This window comes from Myotis lucifugus, unplaced genomic scaffold (genome assembly GCF_000147115.1).
Source record: "Myotis lucifugus unplaced genomic scaffold, Myoluc2.0 scaffold_231, whole genome shotgun sequence".
Lineage (NCBI taxonomy): Eukaryota > Metazoa > Chordata > Mammalia > Chiroptera > Vespertilionidae > Myotis > Myotis lucifugus.
In genome coordinates this window covers 1,559,165-1,576,696 of record NW_005871279.1, presented here as the reverse complement: position 1 = coordinate 1,576,696, position 17,532 = coordinate 1,559,165, and the positions used below count along the sequence as shown (strand labels likewise).

The 17,532-nt window shown below is 42.3% G+C and overlaps 1 protein-coding gene across 1 annotated transcript in view; it reads right to left on the bottom strand.

Annotated features, from left to right (window-relative positions):
• The window catches only part of ABI3BP (ABI family member 3 binding protein), a gene marked incomplete at its 5' end in the record, with an annotated part of 255,936 nt that overhangs the window by 35,115 nt on the left and 203,289 nt on the right, over positions 1–17,532 (bottom strand). The window contains 4 exons of the mRNA XM_023762091.1: positions 5,559–5,627; positions 6,170–6,298; positions 9,540–9,644; positions 11,740–11,817. Of these exons, the coding sequence (XP_023617859.1) occupies positions 5,559–5,627; positions 6,170–6,298; positions 9,540–9,644; positions 11,740–11,817 (381 nt within the window). The remainder of the gene's footprint in view (positions 1–5,558; positions 5,628–6,169; positions 6,299–9,539; positions 9,645–11,739; positions 11,818–17,532) is intronic.

The window sequence follows — 17,532 nt, the reverse complement described above, 5'->3', positions numbered from 1 at the left end:
GCACCTAGACAAAATTAAAAAATATTTTAAATATAAAAACATTCAGAACCCAACAAGATGAAATTAACAGGAAAATATTTCCCATAATGAGGAGAAAAATAAATCATTAAAAACCAACCTAGAACTTGCATAGATGTTCGAATCATTAGACAAAAACAATAAAGCAGTTATTACTACTACTAGAGGCCCTGTGCACAAAATTCACGAACGGGTAAGGTCCCTAGGCCTGGCCGGCAATCAGGGCTGATCTGTGGGAGCACTGGCGGGGTGATCAGGGGGTCCCCACTGGCACCTGCCTTGGTTGTCCTGGTGCCACCCACTCACCGGCCCTGCCCCCCACCACTGGTTGTCTCCCTCTACTGGGTGACTGGTGGAGCAATTGGGGAGACCTGCCTTGGCTGGCCTTGGGCCTGAGGGCTGGGGGCAGATCCTGCATTGAACGTCTGCCTCCTGGTGGTCAGTGCATGTCATAGCGACTGATAGTTCTGCCGGTCGGTCTAATTAGACCGGATGTCCTTCTAGAGTAGGGCTGCGAGGGAAGCCCAGGTCCTGGGTGCTGAGCTGGGGGAAGGAAGGCCTACTCTTGTACGAATTTCGCGCATTGGGCCTCTAGTATAGGATAATCCATATGGTCAAAAGTTAAGATATAAAAGGTATAAAAGAGACCCACATCAATTTCACACCAAAGTAGGAATAGAAGGGAATGTTCTTAACCCAATAAAGGGCATCTATGAAAAATCTACAGGTAACATGATACCTAATGGTGAAAGACGGAATGTTTTCCCCATAAGATCAGGAACAAGAAAAAGATGTCCATTCTCACTATTTTTATTCAATATTTTTACTGAGGCTTCAGCCTGTACAATAAGGCAAGAGAACAGCCATCCAAGATGGAGAGGAAGAAGTAAAACTTTACTCTCAGATAATATGATTCTGTATGTAAAAATCCAATGTATTTACAAAAACTCGACTAAATGAGTTTTTGCAAGGCTGCAGGATACAAGATCACTGCACAAATATCAATTGTGTTTCTATATATTAGAAATAAAAACAAATGCTTTTATGATTTTCTATACACTGAAAACTATAAAGCAGGTTGGCTGGCATGGCTCAGTGGTTGAGTGTTGACCTATGAGCCACAAAGTCAGGGTTTGATTCCCAGTCAGGGCACATGCCCAAGTTGTGAGCTCAAGCTCCAGTGTGGGATCTGTAGGAGGCAGCAGATTGATGATTATCTCTCATCATTGATGTTTCTATCTCTCTCTCCCTCTCCCTCTCTGGGATAAATTAAAGTATTTTTTTTTTTTGAAAAAGAAAACTATAAAACATTGGTGAGAGAAACTGAAGAAGACCTAAGTAATTGAAATATACCATGTTCATAGGCAGGAAGAGTTAATATTGTACAGCTGTCAATTTTTCTCAATTCTAATAGAAACTTAAGCATGCCATTTTTTAAAAAATTCTCACCAGAGGGTATTTTTTCCATTGCCTTTTTTTTAGAGAGAGTGGAAGGGAGGAAGGGAGATGGAGAGAGATGGAGAGAGGGAGAGAGAGAAAGAGAAAGATTGATGGGAAAGAGACACATTGTTTGGTTGCCTTCTACATGAGCACTGACCAGGGCTAGGGATTTGAACCTGCAACCCATGCACATGCCCTTGACTAGGAATGGAACCCGATAACCTTTGGTGCTTGGGCCGACACTATAACCACTGAATCACACCAGCCAGTTTCTAAAATTCAGATAGAAACCCAAAGGTCCCAGAATAACCAGCACAACTTTGAAAAGTAAGAACAACATTAGAGAACTAATGCAACCTGATTTCAGCACTTATTATAAACCCACGGGAATCCAGACATTGTGGTATTGGTTTAAAGGTAAGTAGATCACTGGAATAAAATGGAGAATCCCAAAATAGTTCCATATATACACTGAGTGGCCAGATTTTTATGACCACTTGACGTTTGTAGGCAAATTTGCTATAATTTCGCACTGAAGTTGCTAGAGGGCCAGACCATTATAAATAGGGAAGCAGGTTGTTTACCATGACAGAAGTGATTTTTTTTCTGAAGATATGGGTAAACAATGCGATTTAACAGCCTTTGAACATGGGATATATTTGAAAGTGAGTGGCCAGATTATTATGACCACCTGACGTTTGTAGGCAAATTAGCCGTACACTGCATCGTATGGGATATGGAAGCCGAAGGCCTCTTTGAACACCTTTGCTGTCTGCAGTTACCAAGATAAAACATCTCCAATTCGCACAGGAACACAAGGATTGGACAGTCGAGCATTGGAAAAAAGTCATGTGGTCCGATGAATTACGTTTCCAGTTGCATCATGCAGATGGCAGAGTGAGAATTGGGTGGAAACAGCATGAAAGCATGCACCCCACATGCATGAGTACAATGCGTCAAGCTGGTGGGGGCAGTGTTATGGTTTGGGGCATGTTTTCCTGGCATGATTTGGGCCCTTTACTTCGTGTGGAACAACGTCTGAATAGCACAACATACCTAAGTATCATTGCTGATCAAGTTCATCCTATCATGTTGATGGCGTATCCCAATGGAGATGGCTTCTTCCAACAAGACATGCGCCATGCCATGGTGCTCGTATTGTGCAGGAGTGGTTTCAAGAATGTAAGGGAGACTTTACCTTGCTTAGGTGGCCCCCACAATCACCAGATCTCAATCCAATTGAGCATTTGTGGGACGAAGTTAAAAGAGCCATCAGGCAGCTGGTTCCACAACCATCAAATCTCATAGAACTGGACAGTGCTATTCATCAGGCATGGTCAGATTCCTTGCATTACCTTTCAACATCTCATGGAGTCAATGCCAAGAAGAATCGCCACAGTATTGAAGGCAAAAGGTGGCCCAACGAAGTACTGATGGGGTGGTCATAATAATCTGGCTACTCACATTCAAATATACCCCACGTTCAAAGGCTGTTAAATCGCGTTGCTTACCCATATCTTCAGAAAAAAATCACTTCTACTGTCGTGGTAAACAACCTGCTTCCCTATTTATAATGGTCTGGCCCTCTAGCAACTTCAGCGCGAAATTATAGTTAATTTGCCTACAAATGTCAGGTGGTCATAATAATCTGGCCACTCAGTGTATATACAATTGATTTTTGACAAAGATACTATAAAATTCAGCGGAGAAAGAATAGTTTGTTTTTTTTTTTTCTAACAAATGCCAGAAAAATTAGGTATCTATAAGCAAGAAAATTAGCTTGCGTCACACACAAAATTTGATTCAATATGGTCATAGAACCTAGATGTAAAACTAGAAAACTGGAAGTGAACAGAGGAGGTCATTATGACCTCTGATTAGTTCATGATTTCTCAAAGACAACACCAAAATACAATCTATAAAAAAACAAATTTATAAAGCAAGCTTCATTAAAGTTAAAAGAGAAGCCACATGTTGGGAGAAAATATTGCAAAGTATGTATCAGACAAATATCTCCTACCCAGAAAATATAAAGATTCCCAAAACTCAATGCTAATAAAATAAGCAACTCCATAAGAAAAAATGGACAGACATTTTGAGCAGACACACCAATAAAGATATGCAGATGGAAGATAAGGACATGAAAAGATGTTTGTCATTCTTAGTCTTTAGGGGTATGCAAAGTGAAATCACAATCAGATACTACTACACACCATTAAAATGGCTGAAATGAAAAAGACTGACCACACCAAATGTTGGCAAAGACATGGGGAAACTGCAACTTTCATATACTGCTGACAGGAGGGTAAAATAATACAACTACTGTGGCAAACTGTTTGGCAGTTTCTTAAAATTTTAAATATACAGGTACATATAATCTAGCCATTCCTCTTATAGGAATTTGTCCAAAAGAAATGAAAATGTATGTCTACACAAACTTATGAATGGTCATAGCAGCTTTAAAGGTAATATAAAAAAAATTAGAGACAACCCAAATGCCATGAACAGGATTAATTAAATTATCGTATATCTACTAGAGGCCCAGTGCACTAAATTTGTGCATGGAAGAGGGTCCCTCAGCCCGGCCTGCATCCTCTTGTAATCCAGGACCCCTTGGGGGATGTCAGGCCTAAACCAGCAGTAGGACATCCCTCTCACAATCCAGGACACTGCATGCACCAGTGACCATACTTTTCATACAGGTGAAAGGTATCTTGCTGTTGTATGGGCAGCTACATTTTTTTGCCCTGATTATAAAAAGTAGTACAAAACATGATCCTTCTGAGGCAGTAGTACCATTTTCCCCATCTTATGGGTGGAAAAACTGAAGCAGAGAGAAGTTAAGTAATTGGCTTTGTCACACAGTTATAAGTGTCAGAATCAGGGCTGACCACAAAATGTGCAAGCCAGAGTCCATGCATGTCATCGCTGTATCATCCTGTTTTTTCAGTGATAGAGTAGCCTTGCCAGGTTTTAATTTTTAAATCTAAGAGACTGTTCCCAATATATAGAGTAGGGTCCTTAGGCCTGGCTGGCAATCAGGGCCATCTGTGGGGCAATTGGTGGGTGGGGCTATGGGGGGGCCCCAGCTGGCACCTTGGCTGGCGTCCTGGCGCTGCCTGCTGGCCAGTCCCACCCCCCAATAGCCACCACTGGTCGCCTCCCTCTTGGGGGGAGTGGGGTCAGTGCGCATCATAGTGACTGGTTGCTCCACTGGCCATTCCCCGTTTGGTCGATTTGCATATTAGGGTTTTATTATATAGGATACAATATAATACTAGGCAGTAATAAAAAGGGATATTAATAAAAGCAGCAACATGGATAAATAATTATGCTGAGTGAAAGAAACCAGATTTTAAAAAAAGAGTTCAGATATTGATATAAAATTCCACAAAATGCATACTAACCTATAGTATAGCAGATTTGCTGTTATCTAGGGACTATAGGTTGGGTGGGAGGAGTGAGAGGGATTATAAACTTTTGGAAGTGGTATTCATTATTTTGATTGTGATGGTGGCTTCATGGGGTATACATATATAAAAATTTATCAAGTTATATACCTCAGAACAAAATATTACAAAAGGAAATATTGGGCTCTATATCACATTACATCTCTCCTGTGTTAGATAAGATTACTGTTCAAAAATATTCTCTATATCCATGAAAGAAGTATACTTCCGCAATTCTTGATTTGAGCAGTGCTATGTGACTTTCTTTGGCCAATAGATATTGGCAGTATAACACAAGAAGGAGCTTAAAATGTGATTGTGTATTTGGAGTCCCCCTCTCTTGTTTTTGTATAGTCCTGAGAATGGTTTCTTTTGGGTCACTGTTGGGTCACTGTTGGTCCTTCATCCTAGAATGAACAGACGAGGAGAAGCCCATCCCCAACTCACAAGAGGCCCAGTAGAACCACCCAACCAAGAACATCCTAGATCAACTGACCCCCATTTGTTAATATCATCATAAAGCTGACTTGAACACATATGAGAAGTAAATCCTTATATGCATGCCACTAAGATGTTGGGTGGCATAGCAACTTCTGACTGATACACCCACCAAACAGCCTTGTCAAAATTAAGATTTGAAGCCAGACATACCTTTGAATCTGGGCTTCCCAAGAGGATCAGTTTCTCTTGTTGGACTTGAGCTAAAGTCAGTTATATCACCTGAGAATGGAGTATAATAAACAATTTTGGCAAAAGATAAAGCTTCACAATACAATCAAAAGTAGTAAAGACTATAAATATTTAACATGTCTCCTAGTCAACTGTTCACAACTTTGATTTTCATTTTTTTTTTATTCACATCAACTGCAATAAAAGGTCTTTAATTGTGTCCTGCTTTAGGCATTCTACAATGTAATAAATAAAGCTTTAAAGATTACAACCAAGCAGCTAATACTTATTAATAAAACAAGGCGTATGTAATTATAATGATGTGATTTAGTAAGAAGCACTGGGTAATCTATATCTTCTCAGGAAGACTTTCCTAAAAAGTTTAGGTACTTTCCTCTATGTCTGTGAAAGGAAGGAGCATATTCTATGCCAAAGCATTAAAAATAAGTACTATTTTAAAACTAAAAATAATCATATTAATCATAAAATTAAGTAACAAAGATGATCCAGAGCTGAGACTCTTTCCCCCCTAATTGGAAATCCTTGAGTATTTTGTAGCTAAGCCTCCAGGAGGAGGTGAATGACATACTAACCAAGATCTTCTCCTGAGGCGGGAGCTGTTGGTTCCTTTTTGTCTCTCTCTGTTCTCTCTGAGGTGGGTCCGGTAGGCCTGAGTGTTGCCCTCAGGGGTGGGGAAGTTCCTAGGCCTGATGAAATGATCCCTGAAATATAGAGCCAAAGCGGTCAGGCTTTAGAAGAGCACTGCCCAGTTCGCCATTTATTTATTCAATGCATATTTATTAGGCACTTAACATGTAGCTTGGCACTATATGCCAGGCTTGGAGAGAAAAGACCTGGTATCCTTGATCAAGAGAGACGTGTGAGCCAAATATACTGAATCATTACCGATATTGTGAAAGAACTGGCTAAAGTCACCGAGAGGGCAAGAGGAAGGAACAGTAATATCTATCGGAAAGGTGAAGGGTTTTGTGGAGGAGGGGCGGGAGGTAAAAATGCCTTCACGGAGGATGTGACAATAAAGAAGTGATCAGTGGGAAGTCATCAGCTGTATTTGAATCAGAGGTTGCAAGAAGAACCAAGTCAAGGAAGCATGTAACCATTTGGTATTTTTAATTTGAAGGGTGAGAGCCCACAGTGCTGCTGGGGGCCGTGAGAACCAAGGGTGGAGGGCAGGGACGGCAGATCTTGAAGAGCCATGCACCACCGATTGAAGCATAGTAACCTCCATCTTGGGTAAAAACAGCTGTTCAAAATTTTAACCCTGCTATTCTGGCTTCTGTAAACATTTGCTTGCTTAAATAATAGGGGAAATAAAGCTACTCCCCATTCCAGAGAGGCCATAAAATATGCCCCAGACAGAGTTGTCAGTGCTGGCACCAGGCCAGGCCTTGAGATATGGTCTCATGGCCCTGTCCCAGCAAACAGGACTTTTTCTCAGAAGGTCCGGAAGTCTCATTCCAAATTTGGAAAACAAAGAGCTGAAAAACATATAAATTGAAAAGACTTCCACCATATTGGGCCCCAGAATTTGAGAAGCAAGAGTTCCTCTGGGCCCACAATTAGCAAAAATGAACAGGACTCCAAATAAATTTGGCTTATTGATAAGGCGTCTTCTGATTTACAATATAACAGGATCTGCACATTATTTTTAGGCAGCAAGGAACCACTGAAAGACTTTCAACAGGGAAACAACCAGATCAGATGAGAAGAGGATGAATAGTTAGGCTGCAAGGCTGGTGGCAGAGAGAGAAGAGAGGAGACAAAAGCAGTTGTGTAGGCAGGGGCAGGCGAGGTGAACTGCAGCAGAAGCAGTGAGGCTGGATGGAAGGAATTAGACATGAGGGATGTCAAGGAGATGGCATAGCCTGACTGGGAGGTTAACTGGCAGGCATGGGAGACGGCTGAAGAAGAAGAAAATGATTTTGAAGGTAACATCTGTGATTCTGGCCTAGTAGCCAGAACAGTAACACTATAATCCAGTGTCTCCTCCACTAAAAACACTAATAGGTCTCCCAAACCAGATCCATCCCCAGGTCTAGTCCAGTCTGGGTGTTTAAGTAAGGTAGGTTGGGGGCTAGATTGGATTTTACAGTCCTCCAGGAAAAGGGATCAATCTCAGACAACAAAGAGTCAAGGGCACAGCACTGACCCAAACATCATGGCTCAGCATGAAACCATGGACGAGTCCCTCAGACGGGCTGCTGGAGCAACCCCAGCAGACTCATGCTCCTGGTCATGGTGGGACCGGGCCACAGAGAGAGGGTGAGCAAAAACCAACAGAAGTTGCACGCAGCCCGCACCTTTACTTTGGCAAGGGGAGGGGGACTCTGAGTCCTCGGCAGATCTGGACACAGGGGGCAAGTGGAGGATCTACACAGTAGCCTCAGAGGGTACTCGCAGACATCCAGAACATTTTACTGATTCCTGAATTCAGGATGCACTTTCTGTAATCAGGCCAAAATTGTACAACTGCTCTTCTTGTGTTTGGCTCCTCCAGGGAGCCATTTCCTTTGAGTGAGAGATGAATAGTACGAGGGGGATGAGGTGGGGAACCAGAGTTAATCTCAGAAATGGAATGTGTTTGTGGTTCTTCTTCAGGTGGGTTCCCAAGTTTTCTATGGGGGACACTCAGGCATCACTTTCAGTCTGACTCATCCAATTTGACCCCAGGTTACAGGAGAACCAGATGTCCTCACTGCAGCCATGCCTCTGGGCCTTGACTCAGGAAGGCACCAAAAACATGAGTGAGGAGCTGAGCCCTCCTTCAGCTCATGGGAAAATGATCTAGAGTCCACTGTGCACGGGATACATCAGAAAAGCTTCTCTATCACCACAGCCTACTTTTGTCCCGGGAGAAGAGTGACATCTATTCCCCTTCATGTAAACCCCTCACCCTTTCATCGTTCACAGCTGTCTAACATTTCTATCCTGCTTCCAACTAGAAAATATTTAGGAAGTAGAGATAGTGGAGAGAGGAAGGAAAGATGGGGAACATGCTGTGATGTGCTGGCAAGTCCAGTCAAAGAGAAATGAGGTAAAGCTTTGCTCTGAACCAGGTCAATTTTCATTAATTCTTAATTTCATCCATTTATTCAGTCAGTGAGAACTTATCAAATATCCTATAGGTGCCACACACCAGATTTGGTTCTGGGAATTCAGAGAAAATGTGCCAAGGACTCTGTTCCCACAGAACTCCTGGTCCAGTAGGGGAAGACAAGTGTGTAAACAAACAGGTATAAACCAATTTGGTCTTTGCTCTGACAGAGGTGTGTATCAAGGACAAGTAGAACAGAGAAGCAATGCTAAGACTACTTTGGGGAGTTAGAAAAGGCTCTTCTTTAAGAAAAGAGTGAAGTGTGAGCATCCCAGGTGACTTGGAGGGGCCCTTCCATGGGAAGGAGATAACACATGAAAAGGCATAGAGGTGAGAGGCAGCTCGACTTCTAAATTATACCACTGCCTTGTTGCTCGGCCTAGAGCTGCTAATATTTTAGTCCCTAATCTTTCCTCCACTACCTAATACTGGAGCCAGCATAAAGGCTGGTGGACAGGGGAGCTTTCAACAAGATGTGTGGGATTTCATTTCAGAAGATAGAATGATAAGCTGATGACAGGGCCTCACATTTTCTATTACCCCTGGTGGGTTGGCAACATTCAACATCTTGTCCCAAATAATCCACTCCTGGAAGGGCCTGAGTCAGCTTCTGTCTTGGCTCCAAGCAGACACATTGGCTGGGATGCTCAATGATGGTTTCTTTCAACCCACCCACCCAGAACCAGGATATGAGTCCTCAAAGCTATGTCTGGTCTTTAGGGCCAACCCAGGCACCATCACACACACCAAGGGCTTGTCTGTTGCCTGGGCTAGTATACAAGGAGGGCTGTGGTTGGCCAGTACAACTGAAGTCATGGAGAGAGAAGGGATGCATATGACTGACATACCTGCACTTCCTGGCTTTCCAGTGACATTATTTGGTGGCAATGGTTTTCTTCGAGGGGGCGTAGGTCTAGGTGGCAAGGGTGGGCGGCGAGTGCCTGGAATTATGGCTAAGAGATTATATTACAGATAAAGTTGTCATAAGGATTCACTCTATAAAAATCACAGGTTTTAAAAAATTATAACGTTCAATACGTAGTGATTGAATGGCATAGATTCTATAGAAAAGTGCTAAGTAATTTCTGATATTTTTCTAAAGTAATGATTTTAATGTATTCAGGAATAATGAAGAAACACATTAGTATATGAAAACATCCTCTAGTTATAGATAAACATGTATAGGTATACCTGCCTCTTGAAAGACTGTATAAATGTATAGAATTTAACATCTTTAGTTTCCCACATAGTCTCAGCAATAGTGTTTTTGAGTTTCATTATCTGCAATTGCCTTTGATTTTGAGGCTACAATTCTTACTGTTTTAGCTTTAAATTGTTAAAGTGTATAATTTCTCTGTTAGTGGATGATCCATCTCACCCTCAAACTCTATTATCCTATATAATAAAAGGCTAATATGCAAATTGCCCCCTCCACCGGGAGTTTGACCAGGGAGCAGGGCCAGCTGGCCAACTGCCCATGGCCCCTCCTTCTGGCCTGCCTGGCAGATCGGCCCCAGGGTGGGCCCACTGGACCCCTCCCATGCATGAATTTGTGCACCAGGCCTCTAGTGTAATTAGAATGAAACGGACAATTTCAGAACTTAAATCATTACAACCAAGGAGCTTTGATGGCAGAAGCTATAAACCCATAGAGAGCAGGGTCATTGTCAGTGGTCGTGCAGTGCACAAGGGCAGCTGAGCAGAGGTGTGTAAGTGGGAACCAAAGTTTAACACCCACTCTACTCATCTACCCACAAGCCCTGGTACAAAGCTGCCAGCCCAGAGAAAAGATACATTTTTGTAAATGGTTTACCTAAAGGGTGGAGGGAAGAGGCAACATTTAAAAATTGCACAAGGTGTCTACTTTGCACTAAGGCTGGTAAGGCTAGGGGTGCCTGGAGCAGTCTACGTAACCCAAATTTTCTTTTAAGTCTGTGTTATAGCTTTCTTTGCATAATATATGTTGGTTTAAAAATCTTCATATACAGCCCGGTGCGGCTCAGTGATCGAACCTTGAACCAGGAAGTCACAGTTCGATTCCTGATCAGGGCACATGCCTGGCTTGATCCCCAGTAGGGGGTGTGCAGGAGGCAGCCCACTGATGATTCTCTCTCATCACTGATGTTTCTATCTCTCTCTCCCTCTCTCTTTAAATCAATAAAAAAATTAATTTTTTTAAACTTCATGTACAACTGACAATCCAGGAAAATGCCCTGTGTCTTTAAGTTCTTCTTAGGAGACTAAAAAGTATGTGTGCATGTGCATGCATGTGTGGGGGGAGTGAGCAGTGCTGACAGAATTTAGATCTGTAGCCCCAACATTAATGCACCAGAGTAGCTTTCACAGTATCCTTTCAAAAAGCACAGAGTTCTTATTCAATGCCAAGAGTTTCCAAGTCACCAGCTACATAATTTGGGCCTCAAATATAGAGCATAGTCGTAAATTAGAAACATAAATCATTTCAGGCAAAGGATACTGTAATAAATTACACAAGAGCAAAACTTGAACATGAGGAAGACTAGAACCCACAGTGACTCACCCGCATTTGTGCATTACGGCCCTTCAGAACATTATACAAAGTAATTATTCAATTGGTACCCATTAGAGGTTCTTATTAATGTTTAATTTGTACACAGAGCATTTTCATTCTCCCAAACATAAGATTCTTGAATGCTTTCCTAGTAATCCCCAGGTGCTGCTAGCATGGCTCTGATGCTCTAGAGCAGCGGTTCTCAACCTGTGGGTCGCGACCCCTTTGGCGGTTGAACAACCCTTTCACAGGGGTCGCCTAAGACCATCCTGCATATCAGATATTTACATGACGAGTCATAACAGTAGCAACATTACAGTTATGAAGTAGCAACGAAAATAATTTTATGGTTGGGTCACAACATGAGGAACTGTATTTAAAGGGCCAGAAGGTTGAGAACCACTGCTCTAGAGGCCGTGAGGATACTGATGCTTTTGCTGCAACAAATGATACTGCAGTTACTGCCCACAGTCCAGCACAGAGCTGAGTAAGGGTGAAGTCAGCATCCTATCCCTTACCTGGTTTTTTTGTGAAGTGGGTAGAGTCCATGGACGCATTTCTACCAGCACCTGATGGCTTTGGTGGTTGCTTGACCCCTATAAGCAGAGATAAGAAAAGGGAATAAATAAATATATAGCAAAAATGTGTTAAGTGTTCTTATTAACAGAAACTTGGTAGAGTCTCAGTGATAACATGCATTCTTTATGTTTATTTATTTTTTTGTTTTGTTAATCCTTGCCCACAGATATTTTTCTATTGATTTTTAGGGAGAGTGGAAAAGAGAGAGGGAAAGACAGAGAGAAACATTGATGTGAGAGAAACACATCTATTGGTTGCCTCCAGCATGAGCTCTGACCAGGGCCTGGGCCGGGGAGGAGTCTGTAACCGAGGTATGTGCCCTTGACTGGAATTGAACCCTGGGCCTTTTGATCCAAAGGCTGATGCTCTATCCACTGAGCAAAACCAGCTAGGGCATAACATGCATTCTTTACAGAGGAGGGACATGGTGATTTAGGGCCAGGCATTTTAATTGGCTTCTCCCATCTTCATATAGAAGAAATTCAAAGGGCTACCTTCACTGGTTGTGATATTTTCTCTGAAGAGTTAATGCTTGATTGTGGGCTGTGGTTTCTGTCTTGATTTTCTATGTTGTCTGCACAGCCTTCCTGGGTGGTACTGCCTCACCAGGGGGATCTCATTTACAGTAATTGGCCATTCTTTTCCAACATTCATGGACACATTTTGTGGTTTTGAAAAAATTTCCTCCAACCGTTCTATTCTCATAAAAAAAAACCCTTAAAATTCCAATGTGTTTGGGTTTATACTTAATGGATTGACTTTTAAAATATTTTTGGAGAGGACTTGGCTATCAGACTGGGTAGGCCACAAACTGGATCTGTGCCTTTGAGATTTGTAAATTAATCCGGGCAGGCCTAGTACTCCAAATTGCTATTTGAAAGAAACTGATCTGAAAATTACTTTGTGTGATATTTGAACTCCTAAACTTCTCAAACACAATCTGGTGGTTATTACTCAGCCATTCATCTAAATACCCAGAGTTTAGGTTTCATTCTTTTAAAATTATTATTATTATTTTCTTTTAAAAATCAATAGTTTATTGATTTTTATTGAGAGAGGAAGGGAGAAGAGAGAAACATCGATGTGAGAGCATAACATCAATTGCATGGCCCCCACTGGGGATGGAGCCTGCAAACCGGGCATGCCTTGGCCTGGAATCAAACCAGCAACCTTTTGGTTGCACAGGAAGACACCCAACCAACTGAGCCACACAGGCCAGAGCTATTATTCATTTACATTATAAAATAATCTTCCCTGACATGGCTGACAGTCTTCACTAAGAAAGGCTAGAAACATATTTTTAGATTTAAAAGGTAAGTATCACGTTAGATATAATGATTCATCCTAAAAGAAGAATAGAATACTCTCAGGATTCTACAATAATTCACATACTATAAAATAAGAACATTTAATTAACATACTAGTTAGTACATTAACAATGACAAACACAACCAAAACTATAAATTAAATATACAACTTTGCTTGCCAAAAGTTAGATGATATTCTTCCATTAACTTATGATATTCTTCCATTAACTTCTATAACATACTGTTATAGAAATTAACATAATTGGTGTTAATGTTATAATTATTAACATTATATACTAGCATTATTATAATTTTTAACATTATAATAATGATTAACATTAATTTATGAACCCAAACATTATAATTCATACTCTCTGCTGCTTGAATAAAAGATAATATATGAAATATTAGTGAAAACTTATATGGAGTCATGAATTAATTATTGCTAATTTACGGTAGGAAAAAAAACGTTTCTGGGGTCAATGACTATTTTGTGGCTAACCCTACAGGCACGTTGGAAACAAATGGCTCATTAGTTTTCATCCTGTGCCCCGCTGTCAGCGGTAATGGGCCAGGGAAATGACTCATGTGGGTGGTTGCTCTGGGCAAGGCATAGGGAAATGGAAAACACTTCCATCTGTGTCACTGGGATGACCTGGCTCGGTGAGATTTGATTTACCACTATTGTTCAGGGTAAAATATGTATCATATACTGTGGAAGGCTAGTAGGCCGTGTGTGCCTTCACTATACTTCCTCATAGCCTTTCTCCAAAATTTTCTACCCTTAAAAAAAAATCAAAGTGTTTTGATTTGATGCTGTGCAAGTACTTTACATGGTCATTACCTGATTTGATCCTTCTAAACCTTCTGGGTGGGAGATATCACCCAGGTCCCACAGAGGAGGAAACCCAAGGCAAGGGGAGACTAAGCAGATGCCCAAGGACCCACAGCTAGAAGTGGTGGGATTCAGGTCCACATGTGCCTGGCTCCTAAGCCGATCTCTTAAGCCCTAAGTGGGATAGTACAGAATACTACCTTCTTCTTGTCTTTTTCATTTTTCTCTTATTCCTTATAATGACTCTAAGTGACTTCAGCCCTAGAGCCCTATACTCTGTCTTTGGGTGTTTTAAAGGGCCACCACTTTGTGAGGGCTACATGGTCAGGACTGGCATGCATGTATCATCCAGCCATGCCACTGGTGTGTGGGACTCAGGATAATGTAATACAAGGCTGATGGCAGATACCACCATGCACATGCCATATCTACCAGCCATGGGCTGCTGAACTGGAGATCTAGGAGAGAATCCAAAATTCTGCAGGAATACTTTATGAGTAAGATCATAGATATTGCTCCCTTACTTCTTTTCTAAGTAAGGGAGCAATCAGCAGAAACCAGCCATTTCCTATCACTTTCTGTAAAGGTAGAGACAGAGCATCATATTGTTACGATCCTTAAATGTAACTACCCAAATCAATAAAGTGTCAGCTGATAAGCTGGACTCCAGCTAGCCTATAAAACACATAAAAGCTAGTGGTAGATGAAACCATTGGCAAATTCCTGTGAAAGCAGCCATGGGGCTCAGGGAAAGAGCACTGAACTGAGGACAAGAGACTGCACTCCAGTTCTGGCCTTGCCTCCACCTCGCTGTGGTTTGCACACGAGCTAGGGAGTAGCGTGAGCACAGAGGCTGCAGACCAGTGAACTTCTGTTTCCCTTAATCAGAGGAGAGCAGGTAAAGGCCAAAGGGAGCTGAGAGGAAATGGAAGGGAAAGGAAGAAGCCAGTAAGAGAAATACGGCAGAGAAAGAATTCTCAGGAACTGGTACATCATCAGCCACTTTGTCCCAGGCTGTGATCTGAATTCTTTTTCCCTCAGTCAGGATTAATCCATATATTTTCTAAAGTGCAGGGTTGTCTCTGGAAACACCAACACTTGAGTTCCATTTGCTATGAGCTCCCGATAGCCAAATGGGAGTTCTCCAAAATTTTCTGGATTTACACAGTTCACCTCTTAGGAATTTATTGTCAAAAATAAAGTAATGATTCAGGTATTTTTAACCATGGTAACAAAAAACTTGCAAAGAAACATCGTAAACTGGACATCAATTTCCAAATGTATCAGAGACTCTATTTCTTATAACCATAAAGGCATGGTGTTTATGGATAATTACTCTCCTCATCCTTGTCTCCAAATCTTAGCACCTAGCTAAAAAGTCAGGGGTGATGAGCCAGCAGACTGGAAGATTTAGCCACAGCTCAAACACATTCCTTAAATGTAAATACACAAATCAAAAAAGGAATATGGGTTTTGCTTGTCAAGCAAACTCCATTTGGGGGCAGTGAAGTGCACCTCATCAGGATGTAGAAAAAGGAGTCTGGGGTTCAAGTATGGAACATATCTGCCAAACTACATGTGCCAAGGTGGTTTCCAAATTACACTTCACCTACCACGTAGTGGGCCTTCAATAAATGTTGGTTGAATGAAATAATAGCTACACAACTCAGCAGCTTTCTTCTGTAGTGAGAAAGTTGAGAGACTGTCTAGCACAGGGTTGGAAAACATTTTGTCAAGGGTCAGATAGTAAATATTGTCAGCTTTGTGGGCCATATGTCTCTGTCACAACTATTCAATTCTGCCAGGGAAAGCAAGCTATGTTTCAATAACTCTTTATTTACAAAAGTAAACAGTGAGTTGAATTTGGCCTGTGGGGCTCTAGTTTATGAGATCTAGTGCATGCTTGTTGCATCTCTGAGGTTGGTTATAATATGTAGAACACATAAGTTAAGCTGAGGCACAGCTCTAAAAGCCATGAAAAAAGAGATGCAGAGATGGTGACCTACCTAAAACTTCAGCCTCTTATAGGCTGCTTTCTAATTTTGAGGTGGAAAAATATTTATGCATATAGGTATGGAATGTACATAAAGCAGGATACATATCTGTAACAGTAAAATAAGATACTTATTTTACTTGGCTCAAGATGGCTTAAAGATTCCCACAGTTTATGCAATCATAGTGAAATTATTATAGAGGCCCAAATAACCAAAGGTTGATAGTTTTGAGGCCTTAGAATCTTGCTTCTTTAGTCTTCCAAGGGCACAACCTTAAGAGATGTGAGACCATGAAGAATATGTCCTATAAATCCTAAACACTTCATTTATCAACTGATTTTATCTATATATATATAAAGAGCCAGGGTCCATAATGTCCTCAACAACCAAGGCTCCACCGAACACTGGAAGTCAGTGCTGGGTTGCCATGGTGACCCAGCACTGATTGCAGCTGGTGCTGGTGCAGCAACCCAGCACTAACTGCCAAGGGGGCTGCGGATCAGGCTCAGAGAGAGGCCTGCAGAGAGAGAGGCAGGGTCTGATCCACAGCCTCTGTGGCAGTTGTTGATCAGCGTTGCCTCTCTCTTTCTCTCCGGGCTTCCACAGCAGCCACACCTCTGTTTCTCTTTGGGCCTCTGGGGGGGCTGCTGATCAATCCCGCCTCTTTGATCAGGCCCAGAGATAGGCCCAGAGACACTGACTGGCATAGAAACTGACCAATCAGAACCAAATCTGGGTGAAGTGCCCGGAGCCAATGGCTGCCTAGCAGGTGGAGCTTTTGATGCTGACTGGCATAGAAACTGACCAATCAGAACCTAATTTGGGTGAACTACGAAGGCAGAACCTAAGGTGGGGGCTGAGGAGGGGTTTTAAGGGCAGCAGCTGTGTGGTGTAAGGTGTAAGGAAGCGGTTCAATTTTTTAATGACTTGTTTGGCAGCATAGTGCATATGGCTGGCTATCAGTCCAGATATAGGGATTATGTGTTTTTGTCTGCCAAGAGCATCTCCTTCTGCTGAAAAAGGCTTTCCTCCCCATCCCCCCCATTTAAGCAATCCTATCCTATATAATCTATCTATACTAATAACAGGGTAATATGCTAATTAGACCAGGTCAACTGGCCATCTTCTGGATGTCTGACTTCCTTCCGGACAAAGACATGGTGGTGGGGCCCAAGGCAGAGGCAGCTAGGGGAGATCAGGCTGGCAGAGGGAGGGAGGTTGGGGGTAAAGATCAGGCTGGCAGGGGGTTTAGGGGCAATCAGGCTGGCATTAGGAAGGGCAGTTGGGGGGTGAGATCAGGCCTGGCAGAGGAGGGCAGTTAGGGATGATGAGGCAGGGCAGAAGCCAGTTGGGGTTGAGATCAGGCAGGCAGGTGATCAGGCAGGAAGGCAGAGGCAGTTAGGGGTGATCAAGCAGGCAGGCAGGTGAGCGGTTAGAAGCCAGCAGTCCCAGATTGGGCCTAAACTGGCAGTCAGACATCCCCCAAGGGGTCTCCGATTAGAGAGGTTGCAGGCTGGGCTGACGGAACCTCCTACTCTCCCGCGCCCTCCCCTGCAAATTTCGTTCACTGGGCCACTAGTTTTATTATAAAGTATC